Here is an 18,457-nt window from a genome sequence, read left to right on the forward strand (position 1 = left end):
CAGCAGCCAGCTGAATTTATTTGCATCACCAGAGATTAAGATCAAGCATTACTACAACTGGAGGTTTCAATCATTAGCAGCAACCTTTTGTATCTGGCGTTCCAATTGACTTCGAATTTCACATGCAAGGAGTAAACTGATTTCTGAGTATTTCATCTCATCCAGCACAAGAAGCAGGAGGAAATAAAACACAAACAGCCAAACTCCTTCTTGGAAGAATGTGCACACGATAAGTGTGCCGTTCCATCTGGTCACCATTTGAATTTTTAATACCTGTGACACTGAGTCACCTGGTCCTATCAGGAAACAGAACAGCTATAAATCATGCTCCAGTGAAGAGCTCCAGCCACTTCCACAACCACCTGCAGAAGGACAGACGAGACTTCCAATCTTCCTGGAAGCGAAAGGTAAGATTTATAATTTGTTTGCTTAAATTACTGCAATTCTAATAATACATTATTACAGTGCAAGCAATGCAATCATCAGAAAGATTCTGATCTCTTCAACAGTTTAGGACAGCCACAGAAAAGGATTTTATTTGGTGAAAAGTGAGGATTCGGTAGTCAATGCTCTCATGCAAAGTGGAAAACAAAAGAGACAAAAAAGATGAACAAACAGTAAATGTAGCAACCATTGCTCATTTTTAGACTGGGGAAAATTTGTACGAATTACCGCTCCTGTACAAGGTGTCAGACAGTCATATAAACACAGAATATCCTGATTTGAAGGGGACCTGCAGCAATCACAAAGGCCAACTCTTGGCTTCACGCTGGGCAAGCTAATTCTTATTCTGTATCTCTCAGAGTGCTGTTTAAATGCTTAATGGGCATCAGTGGCTTTAGGGCTGTGATCACCATCCCAGGGCCTTTTTTCTAGCACCCTCTGAGTGAAGTACATTTTACTAAAGCCAATGTGAACTCCCCACACTTCAACTTTGAGCCATTGCCTCACATCCATTGACCAGTCACCAGTAAGATTCTGTGCAGCAATGCCCTTCAACTGAAATGGCAGCTCACGTTAGTCCACTTCAGGTCTTTCCTAACAATAATAACAATGAGCGGGCAACTTATTATTTTTCATTATTTTGTAATAGAAATTCAGCTATATGAATAGTTTAGGAAATGGTATACGTATACATATATAGATATTAGAAATGAGCACTAAGAGAAGTGATGGGAAAAACATATCCACACCAGTTTCTTTCAGTGTCAGCTCTCTGCACACAGATGGAGTTTCAGGAAAGTCAGTAAGACTTGGCACATGTCCTGATTTATGTTTGACTGAGGGGAGCAGGGGAGGGGGGTGGAGAGACTGATTTTAGGACCAGTGCCTAGAAATTAATGCAGAGCAATTAAATTTACATCTCTCAAAACTGTAAGCATTTGGTTGAAATCAGTGGGATTGCCAAAAGTATGCTCGTATCTTGGAGCAATACATCCACTGGTTCTTAAAAAGCATTCCAATTGCATTTTTTAAATTGTATCATGTTTTAAATTAACAATTATATTTAATTGCAATTAAATTCATTGAAAATATTACAGTGAATGAATACTTTGGCTATGCATTTAAACTAGCTTCTTCAATTTGTTTGCAAAATAGGCTCACAATTTAAATTAGTGGTTATCTTTTAGTGGAACAAAGAATTTGTATTTGTATGTCATAATTGCAAAAAGGTTGTTTTCTATCTGCTTATCAGCACTTTTTTTACTGAAAAATGTATTTTTGTTTGTAACTTAAGTACATGAAAAAGGTCCCCATCCTTTTAGTTAGGAATGAAGTAAAAGAATCATTCTTCATGTTTTTGGGACTATAATCTTGATGTTGTTCAGCACGTAGGTCAGATATACTGCAAAGTTTTGTTAGGGTTCAGAGAAATAAGTGATACAAGAGTATCATAATGCACTTCAAGGAATCATAGGTTATGTCAAAATTAAACAGTGCCGTAAACCAATACAGAAAATAGGAAATCAGTGATTTACGCAGTTAATTTTCAGAATATTTCCCAATCTGGGTTTTGCTCAGATCAGCTAGATTTTTCTCCTTCAGTGCAAGGTAAACAAATCTTGTCATACTATTTGGAAAAGAGCAGTGTTTTCTTACCTAAATGCTCTCCGTGAGCAGGAGCACCTTGCATTTCATACAGAGAGGTTTGACTGGGTATAAAAATATCAACTGGCCTTTCCATAGGGATAAATTAAGACCAGCAGTCCTCAAGACCAAGAAGTTAAGCTAGTAAGACATCTCTGCAACGACATGCCCTTAAATTCCCTTGTAGTTAGAGGTTGGGAAAACTGCCAAAATAAATAGATTCCACTCTAGTCAGTTGCTTTGCCCAAGGTAGCTAGGCAGGAACAGTCTAAATGTAGCAGTTACTTATTATTGATTGCAATCAGAAGACAAAAATTTTAAGTAACCTTAATTACACTTTGGATCACTGTAGTGGGACGGAATGAAGGCCTCAACTTTCTAAGTAAATATTCTTGGTCAATCCAAAGCGATTGCTTCATTACTGGAGAAGGTTCCCATATCTCTTGTGAGCCCACACTGCCCATAGATTAAAAATGTGTATATTAATGAATAAATGTAAAGAATAAAAGCTTTCTGAACAACTCTTCCTCAGGAAGACAGTTCTGTTCCAGCTCATGCATGAGTTTGAAGCGCTAATCATTTCAGAAAGGCTTTGACTCCAGCCCTGAATGTAGAGATCTGCACATGGGATGAGTGTTCAATGCCCCTTTCAAGCAATGCAGTCCAGTCTTAACAGGGAACAAGAAGGCAAAGTTTCAGGTTAACACTGGCAAAGAAACAAGCTAAAAAGCAGCTTCCATCCTTGTGCTCCACAATGCAATTCGTAGAACTCTTCCTACAAGAAGGAAGCACGAATATCCTGAATTCAGGTGAAATTATTCAACCAGGATCAGGCCAGGAAGAATGAGACACAAAGAAGATGACTCAAGAGAAATTTTGAAATGCAACACTGCAATAAATTTTATTTAGTTACTGCTAAAAATAGGACAGGGAGAGAAGGAGGAAACAGAAATCATTACCTTGCTGCTAAAAAAAAAAAAGGGAATGCACAAGGGAGAGACCTCACGTATTCAGAATAGTGAAAGGGGAATTATCACAAAGGGGAAAAAATTAATTAATCTTCATTCTTTTTTTTTTTTTTCAGAGATGATTCTGCCAGCAATTCTCCTGTGTCTTGCAGCTGTGCTGTGTCCATCTGCTGGAGAGGTAGGAGCTGCACTTTGTAAAGAGGAAATTGGGATGGGGCCTGAGGGACTCTCGGTATGACTGAATATGGGTTTCTTCCTATACACAATGATTGTATTCAGAAAAAAAATCTGCTAAGATATCTGGGATGTGGAAAGCATTTATCCTTGAAATCTGGCAGATGTTCCAAGCAGCAGACTGCCTGCACTCTGTCACAGACTGTCTATAGGCTCAGTGTTACCGCAGAGTTGGATTAGCGGGAATGGCATGTTCCAGTATCTCCCATTCACTTTCCACAAATCCAACACTCTTCCCATCCAATCTTCACCTTTTTAAAGACAACAGCTCCCTAATGATCTACCTTTCTTATCCCACAGGACCTCAGCTATGTTCCTCTACCTTTACTCACAGCCTCATCCTCTCAACAGGTACCACTGATTTCCCCCCAGCAGCTAAACAAACTAACATGGTTGGCATCCACCTTGTGGTTTTTCTCAACACAGATTTGGTCTGAAGTTGCTATTTGTGTTTCCAATATACTGATATGCCTAAAGGCTTGACTATATTTTTCCCTTCTATAGCATCTTTACTAAAACTACTACTTTTTTTCTACAAATCTTTCTCTAAAGCTATAAAAGCACTAAAGCTTATCTGAGTACACAAGGAGTGCAAGTGGTGTGCGTGGCTCACACTCATTCCCACTGAGATCACACAAAAGAATAATCAAAATACTGTGGCTGAATGGCGTTTAATGACATATAATTAAAAATATAAATAGAATATGTATTTTAAGTCATAGAATCATAGCACATCCCTAGTTGAGAGGGACCTGTAAGTGTCACTGAGTCCAGCTCCTGCCACCACAGAGGACCACCTAAAAGTCTATATATCATAGAATTATGGAATCATAGAATGGTTAGGTTGGAAGGGACCTTTAAGGTTATCTAGTTCCAACCCCCTGCTTTAGATTGAGAGTGTTGTCCAGATGCTTCTTGAACTCCAGCAGCTCGGTGCTGTGTCTAGAACAACTATTAAAAAATAGAAAAATTATATTCAATGTGATTAAATCATAATGATCTATGGAAATATATACATAAAATTAAGATTCTTAAGATTTTTAGCACTGCTTTTATACTGCTAAAAATGTCATCATTAATAAATGCATTGTGGAGATGCATCTTTGTATATGGGCTCTGTTTTCTAATCATCTCACCAAGTTAAGCAGAGCTGAGTATGAGGTGCAATATGACAGAAATAGCAGTAACAGCAAATACATGAGAAGACATAATAGAGAGCAATAGTCTGAAAATAAGATGAGATTTTTAAATTTCTTCACTCCATGATGCCCTCAGAAGACTACTGAGGATACTGTAATGAGGAAATTGAGTTCTTTATAGAGTTCTTTCTTAATCAGAAAAGGCATTAGGAAGTTTTAAAATTACAGCCACCAATTACAGCAGGAGTGAGAGAAAATGTCTGACATGAAAAATAATGACAAACAAGTTGTGGTGCAGTGGGGTCTCCAGATAGAGGTGGGTAGTGATCCTGTAGTCAAACAACAAGTTCATTCAGCAGAACAAAACACCAATAGGCTCAATTAAAATGCTGAAGAGGAAGAACACGTCATAGTCATATTCATGCATTTGCCTGGTTTTTAGATCTGGTTTCTCCAAAATATCATAATGGAAATTAGAATAACAATGAATTAGATTTGATTTTGGTGCCAAAATTTGCGCATGGAAGTTGTGAATGCCCCATCCCTGCAGGCATTCAAGGCCAGGCTGGATGTGGCTCTGGGCAACCTCGTCTGCTGGTTGGTGATCTTGCACATAGCAGGGGGTTGGAAGTGGATGAGCACTGTGGGCCTTTGCAATCCAGGCCATTCTATGATTTTATTAAAAGTTTAAGAGTTCAGCAGCACAAGAAGTCTTCCAGGATATTCCAGCCATCCATGGAAGGCTGGCAGATAGCTTCCAGGAGCCAGTGGTATTTTTGTTACCGCTAAGCAGGAGACAAAGCGTGTCACATTATCTACTCCATTACAAAGATCATCTCCTTCAATGACATCACTCCTTTGGTACTTCAGTATTTCCTGGATGGTATTCAGCATTACTGACATTCACATTATAAATAAATAAATAAATAACTTTGTCTTTCAATTTAGGTACCTGAAGCTTCCCTTGCTCTATCAACCAACAGAACCGATCAACAAAAGTTGATTGTTGACAAACACAATGCCCTCAGGAGAAGAGTCAGCCCTCCTGCCAGTAACATGTTGAGAATGGTAAGCTGTGTGCTGTAAATCTATCTGCCATGAGCAGTGGACCCTCTGAGAGATCAGAACTGTATGATGGTTCAATTGGTTTTATTTAGCCACAAATACGCCCTCCAAACTCCTCCTAAGGACCTGGCACAGCCGCTACTGTAGGAACGTAAAGTTGTGCAGATGGAAAAATAATTCTGGAAAATGTTGCTGTACATTAACAACAGTCTTTTTTTTTTTAATTAGGAAAAATAAAAGGAAAAAAGAGAGCCACAACATTGTTCATTCCTTTCTGATATACTCTTAGATGATATTCACAGTTTCTAGGCATTTCCTGAGTTCACAGTAATTGAACTCTCAAAAACAGTAATTGAAACTCTCAAAAACCCCTCGTCAAAAAGGGGTTGTGTACAGTTTCCAAGTTTGGTTCATCCATGAGGGCTCAGTGCATAATTAATGTCTGAATGACTAATAGTCTCTTCTTTCGTTGTTTCTGCTTTCCTGTAGGAATGGAGTCCTCAGGCTGCAGCTAATGCTCAGAACTGGGCAAATCGATGTTCTTTAAGTCACAGCCCTCCAAACCAGAGGGATATCGGTAAGTTGAATGCCAGCTGAATAATGTCACTTTTGTCATTAAAGTGAGCAGGTTTGGGGCATGAGATGAGCCAAACCAGCTGATGTAAAAATGCAGTCAAAATATTCCATGCATGTATTTTCAGAGTTGTGGATTCATACCTTCAGCAATGAGACTATATACTTTGCTAAATGCATTTTATAATTTTAAAATAGTTTGAATATTCATATATTCATATAATTGTACACTGATATTATTATTTTATGTAACTTTATATAACTTTATTTTAAATAATTTTATGAAGTAAGGATGAGACTCACTTTCCTAATTTCAAACGTCTGCTAAGTAAAGATATTGCCCTGTATATTAAATATAAGTAAATATAAGAAGGAAATTCTATTAGGATATGTCTCATTTGTCCTAGTTTTTGTGTATAATATAGACTGAATTTGATTGAAGCTGTTAGCTTGTTTTCCAGATGATTAGCTCCAAAAACAAACTTTGAAGCAAGGGATCTTACCCAAGATGCTCATAAGGAGGACTGTGTTAAAAAAAATTATATGATCTGTTATCACTAATTCATTCAATTTTCAAATTTATATGAAATTCCCTACTTCTGAAAAGAAAGGAAATGAGTGCAAAATTATTGCTCTTACTTTTCTCACTAATTCCATTCCTCAAATACTAGTTTCTGTACCAAACATTTCAGATGATTGAAAGCACTGAACTATTCATGAGGTTTTCAGCTTTGATTTTGTTGTAATTTATCTTTAAAATTACTTGACTAAGTATTTAAGATGTCATTGCATGCAGTGTGTTTTTATTGACACAACGGATGAAGGAAATTTCCGGATGTAAATCTGTCCAGTAAGAGAGAAAAATTCAGTCCCATTCCCATCTTGATTGTATCAGTTTTCTTCAATGGATGAAAAAAAAGTAGTGAGAAAATATACTCAAAATATTCACAAAAATAAGAAAATGTTGATCCTTTTTACTGCTGTGGTCTGGATGTAACTATGAAAGATGCAAGGAGCAAAGGATGAAGGTCCAAAACCCAACAGTGGTGCTGCTGAATGATACAAGACCCATAACTTTTAAATTCTCTGGCAACATACTTTTACTTATAAATATTTGGGATGCTTATATAAATACTTCATTCACTGGATATTGGTGTTACAACTGTGCTATGCTAGCAGTACCTATGATTAGTGCCCAGTGAGGTGGTTGCTGCTGATTTCTGTCTATACTCTGTACAATGTGGACTGACATGCAGTTCCCATGCTTTCTCCTAAAAATAGAATCCATTGGTTCTCACTGAAGTGAACCTCAGATGAAAGCTGATGCACACACAGGAAAGTTGATAAGGGCACCAGACTTGAAAAAAAAAAATAGGTGAAATCACTTGACGCTGTCAACAACTTTCTGTGTGCCAGAAATGAGTTTTAAATTATTGGGATTGTCCTAGTTTTATGGGGCTGTGACTTGCATCATGACTCAGGTTGCCATCCACCTTCCAAATATCAAAATGACAGTCATCAATCTGTGGTACAGGTGTATCTATAGATATACAGAAGTCTGCCACCAACTCAACTACCAGCCAAACAGGTTGGCCATGCTGCAAACTGGTCAAGTGACAGCATCAGGATTGATTAAAGTTGGTGTTGTGGAACCAGAAAAAAATTCCTGCCATCTCAGTGGGGATGAGAGCTGCCAAGAAAATCACAGCAACTTAGACTGGCTCTTACACATCTGTGTTTTCTGCATTTCTCAGTACTTTTCTCTTTTCAGGTGAACCATGTGGCGAAAATCTCTACATGTCAACTGCCCCTTCCTCGTGGTCAGATTCCATTCAGGCCTGGTACAATGAGGAGAAAGATTTCAAATATGGAACTGGAGCAACAACAGCGAATGCTGTGATTGGCCATTACACTCAGGTAGAAGCAGCTTCTTTGTATTTCATTCTAAAGAAGTAAATATTCCTGTCAGCCAAGAAACATTTATGTTCTCATTATCTCCAAAAGCAGTAAGTACATTAGAGACAAGAGAGTTATACCAATAAAAGAAGATGAAAATCTCTGCAGTAACAGAGTACAAGATTTTATATCACGGTTCAATTATCTTCCTTAACACTTTTAGTTAAACGAAAATTTACTTTATTAAGACAATTTAATTTAGAAGTACAAACATGTGTGATAAATTAATATTATTATTCCAGTTGATCTGGAATGATGGATGAGAGCAGAGAGCTTTTCCAGAAACATGGGACTAATATTTTAATAAATTTTAATAAATAAATTAGCTTAGTTGCAACTGTTTCTTTAATGCATAATTTATTTTAATGATTTTCAAATGTATTTGTTTTTCATTCTCTCATTATTTTTCTTCTTATATCTGCAGTTAGTTTGGTACAGTTCTTACAAAGTTGGATGTGCAGTCGCCTATTGTCCTGAAAGGACATTCAAGTACTTTTATGTGTGCCATTACTGCCCTGCGTACGTATTGATTCTGCTACTAGAACTTCTTATTACATCATCAAAATAATTCAGGAGATGGTGAAATCTGCAACACAAACACTCACAGCTGAGGAAACGGTCTAAGGAGCGTATTAAGAGTATGCACAAAAATATAGCTCGTATAGTTGGATAGTGATAGGACAAGGGGAATGATCTTAAACCGAGACAGGGGAGGTTTATGTTGGATATGAGGAGGAAGTTTTTCACACAGAGGATGGTGAGGCACTGGAACAGGTTGCCCAAGGAGGCTGTGGATGCCCCATCCCTGCAGGCATTCGAGGCCAGGCTGGATGTGGCTCTGGGCAGCCTGGGCTGCTGGTTGGCGACCTGCACACAGCAGGGGGTTGGAACTGGGTGAGCACTGTGGGCCTTTGCAACCCAGGCCAATGAGTCTATGAAAACATAAAACATGTAATGCAGAGAACAATTTTCCGATTCAATTTAATTTGCCCCTAATCCCTAATTCTTACGATAATAAATCACAAAGAAATAATTTCCTCATCCTGCTTGAAATCTTAGTTCACGAAGGCGTATAAATATATATACTATCAATACTATCAATGGCACCAAGAACACCAGTGGGGGCTTTAAAACAGAGTAAGATTTCAGAAACTTTGCCAAAAATTAGTTTTCACATTCATGTTTTAATATACAAAAATTGTTTGATCTATAGTTACAACTGACTGATCATACATTAAAATATGTGTTCATCTATATAATTATATGTTAATCTCAGATATGTTATAGTGAGTTTATCGTTTATATTGGTAATGTTTATGTTTCAGAGGGAATATAATGGGTTCAATTGAAACGCCCTACAAAGAAGGACAACCTTGTGGTGACTGCCCTGATTCTTGTGACAACGGATTATGCAGTAAGTTTCAAGTTTAATTGTGGCCAAGGTAAAACTGTAAAAAATACGTTAGTTTATTTCAATGGGAAGTTTTAAAGTGCTATGATCAAATGCCAACCCAAAAGAAAGGTTATGACTCTCATGCTGTGTAGATTGCTGTATAATTATTATTTATCAGTTGTTTTTTGGAAGAACAATTGTAGTCCCAAACTTCTAGAGGGAGGTGTCCCTGTCTATAGCAGGGGGGTGGAATTGGATGATCCTATAGGTCCCTTCAAACCCAAACCATTCGATGATTCACCGTATCAGGTGCTTTGCCAAAGTGGAACAACTTGAATAGATGAAGACATTCATACAATCCACATACCTCCATTAAAGATGACAATGCCTGGGTCTCCATGTGGAAACTCTCATGTATAAGTCCTGGTGAATAAGGATTCATTGACTGCCATGAGGTCAGAGATACATTTATACCAATGGTAGCACAGAAATCTGAGCTCCACATTTCCTGCTGTTGTCCACCTGTTTTTCCATAGCCAAAGGAAAATGTTCTTCTCTTTGAATCAATGAAACCAAAGAAGGAGAAAGATTCTTTTCGTTTTCTCCCCTTTAAAACAGTGGTGGCAGATCAGGTAGCAATAGCGACATGCGTGAAGAGGTATCAGCAGGTAGCAAATTTGAGTTTTAAGAACTGCATCAGAAAACAAAAGCAGATGGTCTGAGTCGTTAATATAAGCTAGCTTCTGTTGTGTAATAGGCCTAATTCTCATCATGAGCTGTAGTAGAAAGCAAGAAAGAAGGAGACAGGCTCTACAGCAGGATTTGTTGCGATAGAACAAGGGGAAATGGTTTCAAGCTAAAAGATTTTGGTTGGATATAAGAAAAAAGTCTTTAAAGTGAGGATGGTCAGGCACTAGAACAGGCTACCTGGTGTTGTGGTTGATGCCCTGACCCTGGAGACTTTCAAGGTGAGGCTGCATCAGTCCCTGGGCTACCTGATCTAGCTGTGGTGATGCTGGGCAATGCAGAGGAGATGGACTAGATGGCCTTCAGAGGTCCCTTCCTGCTCAAAAGATTCTATGACTCCACAACAAAGTTCCAAAATGCTTTGAAAGTTCAGTGACAAACTTTCTAAGAAACAGTTAGGAATACTATAAATATACTGGTCAAAAATTTGGGATTCGGTTGTGGAATAAATAGCAACAAAGAGGAAGAACTGAAGGGTAAAAAAAATGACAATGAAAAGCAGTATTCTGAAAGGAAATATTCTAGTTTCTCATTTCCAATTTATGATTGATTTTGTATACGAATGCATTTTTCAGCCAATCCTTGCAAGTTTCATGATGTTTACTCCAACTGTCCTGAAATGGCAAAGAAATATGGATGTGACCATAGCTTTATCAAGGCAAACTGCCCTGCCTCCTGCAGATGCCAAAATGAAATAATATGATCAACTCTTCCCTTCGCAGACATCCATCTCCTTAAGTAATTTCTTTCACAAAAACAGAATCTACCCTACTTTTCCCATGTATGCAGAAAGACTGAACTCTGTCCAGTGATATTCATAAGGAAGATCTGAAGGTCATGCTTGTATTTGATTCCCATAATGCTGTGGAAGTGTAGTGGAGGTGTTAAATGAAAACTAGCATTTGGGTATTGGACACAGTGATCAGCTTCTCACACCTTTCTTTTCCCAAACTGTTGTCTAAGGAGTTAAATGTCTAACTAATTAAATGTCTGTTCCAGAAAGTTCCATATGTTTCATATGTTCTTGGTGTAGTAATGTAACTAATCTTAACCTGGCAAACTTTGTAAACTATGGTACTGTTAATTGGACAAGAAGATAAATGAGATTACCTGAAAAAATGTAATTCTAAAAAATAAAAGTAAAAATTAGGAGAGCAGAGGACTTCCACTAGCACCATAGTACTGTTCTGTGTTATAATCTGTGTTTTTGCTGACCTACATTCAACTGTAAAATACTCAGTTGCATATATTTGTTAAAAAAAAAAAAAAAAAGTGTCATTCATCTAAATAAATGATCCTCCTTATGGTATGATTACACTTAGCATAAATGCAGACAACTAAATCTGCTCTCTACTAAAAAAAAAAAAAAAAATAGCCTGAGAAAATGATTTAATTCACAAAAAAAAATAAATTTCCAAGAAGAATGGATTTTGTGTTTGGAAATTTTGCTTTTGAAAACATAGTTGTGGTTTCAATTTTTTTTTTTTTTTTTTTTTTGAATGACTGCTTTTAGCATTTCAGTCGTCAGTGTTCATTCCTCCCTCATCAATTCATTATAATTTTTATTCTTATTATCGTGAAAAACATCACTTACAACAACTTTTTTACTTGATCAACATGCCATTTTGAGGAGTCTGATTCTTTAGCAACATCAGCAGAAACAGATCAGGTGAGGAGGGAGATTTCCTCAGCAAAAACAGCAGTCAGACAAACAGCTTTCCTTCAGAATCTCTTTCAGAGAGAACAGTCACCAGCACAAATAACATGCACTACTCACTTCTGTTACCTCTGAGAAGCAAATGTTCTGCTGTGCAGCCAGCAAGAGGACAACGTGTTATTTTAGTTTTACCCTACAGTGGTTTTGCCTTCCAGTGCTCTCTTAGTAAGGAGGCTGCTTTCATAATTCAGATTTCAATTCCCAAAGACTTCAGAATAATAATTTCAGCACACATTCCTGACTCACATGCTGCAGTGCCAATTTCAGTATCCATTTCTGACTCATTAATTTCGGTGGCATTCCTGCTAGCACTGAATGGTGAGCTTACACTTAAAAACCTGGTTTCACAATTCAAAGGGCTCATTGTTTTGTTGTTCAGCCTTTTTTTGTGTATGTGTGCTGTTTTTTTCTCATTCATTTCCATCACTTCTGCCCTTCTTCTTGTCTGGGCATCCCTCTACCAGGAAATTAGGCCGTGCTGGGATATGTGTGTGAGCACTGTACATGACTACCTGCACTCTCAGATTGTTAGCACAGAGCCACATAAGAATGCTGTCAATGCATTAGCTAATCCAGGGTAGCAATCACGGAAATGGGTAGACCAGCTACACCCCACTCCAACAAAAGGCAATCTACACTCTGTAATGTGTGTAGAAATCTATTTCCTTCCATCGTGATCCACAGAACAATGTACGATTTCTCAGTTGCTCACAATAGGAAACAAAAGTAGGGCAGTAAGGCAAAAATCAGCTCTCACAAATGTGATGACCCAAGGAACAAAAGGTCGATAAACATATTTTAGATATTCTTGAATATAGTGTAGTAAATCTTTTACCAGCCATTTTGCCCAGAGAGACTGTGGACGCTCTGTCCCTGGAGGTGTTCAAGGCCAGATTGGATGGGACCCTGGACAGCCTGGTTTGGTATTAAATGGGGAGGTTGGTGGCCCTGCCTGTGGTGGGGGGTTGGAGATTCATGATCCTTGAGGTCCCTTCCAACCCTGGCCAGTCTGTGATTCTGTGATTCTGTGATTCTGTGATTGTGTGATGTCCATAGCATGCTTGTCAAAACCACAAAGGCCTTTGTGAGCCAAGTAGCTGAAGATAAAGGTTAGACACAGCACATGCTGTTGGATGTGCACATCCATCGTGCTCCTTTATAAGAAGCTGAAAGCGAGACCTGAGGCAGCTGGGTGTCTTCACAAACTAACAACAGCCATGTCCAGAGCACACATTCCCATTTATCATAAGCACATGAGTCATCTTGGAGCCTTCTTTTCTCCAGGCTGAGCAGCCCCTGCTCTTTCAGCCTGTCCTCGCAGGGAGATGTTCCATCCCTTTGGTTATTTATGTGGCACTCCACTGGATGGACCACTCTGAAAATTCACATTTTGAATAAGCATCATTCAGCATGATATTACTTGATATCCTTAAAACATGGGTAACCTTCTGAGAATTGTAGGATGGGTGTGGATGCAGAAATGTCAAAATCATTTTAAGTAGGGTAGGGTTGAAAAATCCTTCATGGAACTGAGGATTGTCCCTCACCTAGGATCTCCCCAGGCTGCACAGTGCAATGGTTCTTCCTCACATTCAAGAAAATTGTATTGTGCATACATTAAAATAGCAACGGTTCTCTGTGAAAAAGATGAAAGAAAATGTGTATTCACCTGAACAACATATCTGCAAGAAGGATCACTGATTTTTTAATAATGCCTTCATCAAGGAGTTACGTTTCCATAAACCAGGAGGAGGTAGGATGATACTGTTCATAATACATCTACAATGCACTCCAAGTATTGGTAAGATCAATTACATCTTTCAAAATGCATCAGGTGTTATAAGCAACATGATAAGCCTAATCCCACACTTCCTATTATCAAGGCTATTTTTATGTGAATACATTTTAATTTATACTTCATTTTGCCTGCACCTTTTTAGTTATTTCCAAATAGTTATTTCCAAGGAACAAACTGCAGAGGTTCTAAAAGAGCTAGAAAATTTACAGTTCTGTGGGCTTGATATAAGGACTTTATGTCTTATATATGTAGGTATAGCAAAATAGCAAATCCCATAAATTCTAAAACATTAAAAAGAGAATTCTGACAGTGTAACCCCTTCAGGGCATTTCTTTCCATGCTTTCTTGAGGATGATGAGGGAGTTCTATGTTTTTAATTTGCAAATTCACAAATGCAAAGACATGCTCAATGCAAGAAGAACATCATCATTGAATAATACCATTCACAAACACTAATGTTTCAAAATATGCAAACAAAATTTAACATCCTGCACACTATTCTAAATATATCAAATTTCTCCTCTTTTTCATGCTATGCATGTTATTAACCAGGACATGTAGGCTCTACAGTGACTACCAACATCATACTAAGCAAGCATACATGAATGTATTGGCAAAAATAGGGCACGTACCATAGCATTCAAACACAATCTTGAAGAAAATCTAATGCACTAAATGGAAGGACAGCTTGACTTTCTGAAACGCATTCACAAGTAGCTGAAATTGCATGGTAGATAAAGCCTTCTGATCCTCGGTTAAACCTAATTGGTTTAGCTAATTAGAAAGGGAAGCTACAGTGAGTTTACAAAGATTGGGAATATAATACCATAATGAAGTTGTATTTTTAATTCTCAAACTTCTGATTTTGGTTGCTACATTAGGTGAACGTGTTGATTTCTCGTGCCTTTTTGCCTGCCATTTGGTAGGGATATATACATTTGGCTTAAACTTCTTTCACATGCTTCTGTAAACCAAGAAAAATTAGTTGGAATGATCAGTTTACAAAAGACTAATAAATTCCTGTGTTTTTTTTTTTTCCCATCCCAGTGCCAATACTTCCCAGTGCCGTTGCCAGTTCCCATCCCAATGCTTCTCACTGCTGATTTGTCCCTCTGTAGTGTTTGTCTGCCTTTTACCCCATCATATATAAAACTGATTTTATCAAACAGATTTCCTCTGAGGATGAATCATCATCTCCTACATCCCATGTTATATCTAGTGCCAGACTGTCCACAGTCATGTTCTACATTGGCCTGATTTTTGTTCTGCTCTGCAACAATAAAGATGCACTGTAAAATATTACAGTGGAATTTAAGTGTCCTTAAAAAAATGGGACTGTTGTACTTAAAAGCTTAATTATCTGAGTAGACAGGTGCCTTTTGCACCTATGAGGAGATAATCTTCATTAATTTCCTGTGTGACAATTAGCCAGAGATAAGCTTTTCAATGAACACCAAACAACTTGATAATGAATGTTTCTCCAACTCTTTCTTTGCCATTTTCAGGCAGATTTCCTGACTGTGCTTGTGTGTCCATCTGCTCTGAGGCATCAGCATGCTGAAGAGGCAATAAAGAAAAACTTTAAAGAAAACAGAAACAACCTAATGACAGTTCCACACATCATTTTACAACCATAAAAGAAAGCAATGAATGTGCTCTCAGGCTCCTATCAGAGATCTCCTGTGACCTCAGCCAACCCCAGAAAAGCTGCAGAATGTGGTGCATTGCTCCCTGACATCCAGCCCTTGCACCCACAGCCCTCTCTCTGGCTCCCAGGCTCCTTATCCACTGCCTTAGGAGAGAGGTGATCTCCTCCAAATTAGATGCAAATTGCAAACAAAGACCAAGCAAGGAATGGCCTGGATCAATGTAAGTGGAATCAAGGTCTGATTTGTTTTAATCTTCCCACACCTTCTGTGTTTTGACAGAGGCAAGAATTACAGACTTCTCAAGGCATGGCAGAGAGCTATTGGAATGTCCCAGATATATGCTGCTCCCAGGGCCTTCAGTGAGGTTCCTTAAATGTTTCTCAGCCTCTCCACAAACCACTACTGGCTGTAATATGATAATGATAAAATTCTCAAACCTCATGCTTCTTTCAGATACAGTTGGCAGGGACCGTCCATTGATGTCAATGCATTTATTACTCTCCTTATTACATGCTAAGTTTGTCGTTTAATAGCTGCAGTTTGTTAAAAAAAAAAAAAAAAATCTGTCATTTTTTTCCTTAAGTTTTACTATTTCTGTTGTACCAGCTGTTTAGAGAGGTTAAGAATTCAGGAGCTTGTCTACAGTAAAAAATACCTTATCAACAAATTTTTAAGTTGGGTCAGCGTTGTGATTATACTTATTATACTCATACACTTCAGCCAGCTGTATACTTATTGATATAAAATAGTGATGCAACACAGCTTAGTCATAAACAAGGCAGCAACTTAACAAGATTCAAGATGGCAAGCTACACTTGGTTATTTACTGTACAGAGTTAAACACATTTGTCTAGGAAACTCTCACTGAGTCTCCAGGTGCAGAGTGTACACCCATTCAAACAGAGAGGTGAGAAGCCTGGGTTCTGCTCAATCCACTCCTAGTCCCAGACTTGGTCAATGGTTTAAATCCAAAGGATTGTATGTGTACAATTAATTTAAGGTATAATCTTACCAAAGTTTACTAAGCTCACCAAGCTTTAGTCGCTTACAGAGGTTCTGTAGCAGCAAGGAACCTCTTAAACTCAAGACATAAGGAATCTCTGAAGAAAATGTAATCTCAAGGGACATCCGTACTTGAGGGGAAATCCTGTTGTGCAACCTGCTGTCATACAGGAGAGCTTAAAGGGCTCTTGGGGCTATTTATGGGGCTAGAGGATTGATCCATAGTCATATTTGCGTATCAGCTACAGAAGTTTGTTGCTTGCAAATTTGGCATGAGTTGAGTTTTCATCCAAAATTGGTTTGAGTTGGACATTGACTGGTGCTGTGGCGAGGTGGGCACATAACTATAAATAAGTTTTTGGCTACTGTGTTGTCATATTTCCCCCAAATCCACTTTGAGCCAGATGCAGCCAACACGATCACCACTGGTGGTTATTGCTAGAGCAGGCGTATGGAAAATAAAGGTCAGGCTGGGTTTGGGGAGCACGCCATCACGGTCAGGTCATCAGCACAATTCACCATAAGACTCAACATCGAGTATTTTTGGGACAACTAAGGCTGCAAAGAGACAGAAAAGAGGTTTGTGGAAGAGGGATGGCTAAACTATGATATGAACTCATGCAGAGCTCATGGGTGGGATTTCAGATGTAATCTGGGATTTCTACTCATTCAGAGCCCTTTGGAAATCAGAGGAAGCTGAACCTTAACCACAGCAGTCTTTTGCAATCCCATTTTGCAGTGCTGGAGTGGTTTCTTCTGCTTTGATAACCCTTCTTAGAAGAATCCCAGCCTCGCTGCCTTTGTCACTCAGTCCCTGGTTAGTAAAATTCACTCAGCATCTTCTACCATGCATCAGACAACTTCCTCCTGATCTTTCACATACTTCCTCCCTCCCACCTAAACAAATAGGAAGCCATGCAACAGCTAAGTTGACTGGAAATGTAACACTGCTGTTCCCATGGACATAAACAGAGATTAAACACTTCCCACAGGGAAGGACCACCAGTGATGTTAGTGCCTGAGGTCCAGCACAGAGAAAGCAGAAAGCATGGCAGCATGAGGACTCCCTGGCCTTCCCCTGGGCTAGAACATCTCTGCTCACAGCTTTACAAGGTGTCTGTTTAATCCCATAGTCTTCAGCACTACAGGAAAACAAGTAAGTGAAGCTATAGAAATGGCCCACTCATATGTAGTCACATTACAATAATTCACTGTGTTGTCCTAGTCTGCTCGTGCTCCTCCAGTTCCATCCACCTACGTGCCAGACTTCATTCAGGGGGCTCTTGCTAACAACCTCAAACCTGCACGAGGGAATTTTGTTTACACATGAAGTCTGTCTCAGTTCAGAGAGAAAATTTTATTCTTTGGGTGTTATTATTAAATATAATGTAGTCAAAGATTGTGTGTAAGGGTGTGAAAATTAGGCACTTATCCCCATTGAGCTCTGCCTCAGTTAGCTGCATTGCTAACAGGATAATGAGCACAGTATTTTGTACACACATAGGTCACTTTGAAAGTAATGCATCCCTTCAGTTATGTGGAAGCTACAACAGATACAAAGAGCATAATAACACTATTTGATAAAGCAATTTCTCAGGTACAAAACACTATTTTTCAACAGAGCCACCACCATTAGCTGTGGGTTTTCACCAGCAATAAAGAAGAGCTTGCATACAACACTCATAAAAGCCTGTACCAGCTGAGATGGCCCACTGTTGCTGTCACCACTGCTGAAACACTCTCACTGTGCTCACATCCAACCTCTGAGTAATATCTAATATGTAATTTACATCTACTTACTTTTAGTTTAAATCTGTTACCCCTCATCCTATTACTGCACGTCCTGAAAAAGTGTTCCATCTTTCCTCTAGGCCCCTTTTGGTACTGGGAGGCTGCTGTGAACTCTCCTCAGAGCCTCCTCTCCTCCCACTGTCCCTTCAGCTGGTGTGAGGTTCAGTACAGCAACTCCATAAGGATCAGAGTATCATATTCAATATGGCTCATATTCTAAAAATCAGTTTCATGATCTATAGCAAATCATGACATGAACAGAGAGTGAAGTACCGCTGAGACTCTTTAAAGGGAAGTTTAAAGTAATCTGACGGAAAGCAAATATCCTTTAAAGACT

At 38.6% G+C, this 18,457-nt stretch overlaps 1 protein-coding gene across 1 annotated transcript; it reads left to right on the plus strand.

Moving 5' to 3' along the window:
* Positions 1-310: 310 nt before the first annotated feature.
* Positions 311-10,866, plus strand: LOC116236305 (cysteine-rich venom protein-like). Its single transcript, XM_031604898.2, has 9 exons — positions 311-407; positions 3,173-3,234; positions 3,591-3,641; positions 5,378-5,497; positions 5,984-6,071; positions 7,839-7,984; positions 8,448-8,542; positions 9,349-9,437; positions 10,739-10,866. The coding sequence occupies exons 2-9, from the start codon at positions 3,175-3,177 to the stop codon at positions 10,864-10,866; spliced, it is 777 nt and encodes a 258-aa protein (XP_031460758.2). The 5' UTR covers positions 311-407; positions 3,173-3,174.
* Positions 10,867-18,457: the final 7,591 nt, after the last annotated feature.

The sequence above is a fragment of the Phasianus colchicus genome, chromosome 2, assembly GCF_987193195.1.
Source record: "Phasianus colchicus chromosome 2, bPhaCol1.hap1.1, whole genome shotgun sequence".
Lineage (NCBI taxonomy): Eukaryota > Metazoa > Chordata > Aves > Galliformes > Phasianidae > Phasianus > Phasianus colchicus.

What these genes read in the sequence shown, in the direction of transcription:
- LOC116236305 (XM_031604898.2), top strand. Translation starts at nt 3,175, where the DNA reads ATGATTCTGCCAGCAATTCTCCTGTGTCTTGCAGCTGTGCTGTGTCCA. An exon ending in TGTGTCCATCTGCTGGAGAG is followed by an intron (nt 3,235 to 3,590) that starts GTAGGAGCTGCA and finishes CTTATCCCACAG; the next exon opens with GACCTCAGCTATGTTCCTCT. An exon ending in GTGTGCCATTACTGCCCTGC is followed by an intron (nt 8,543 to 9,348) that starts GTACGTATTGAT and finishes TTTATGTTTCAG; the next exon opens with AGGGAATATAATGGGTTCAA.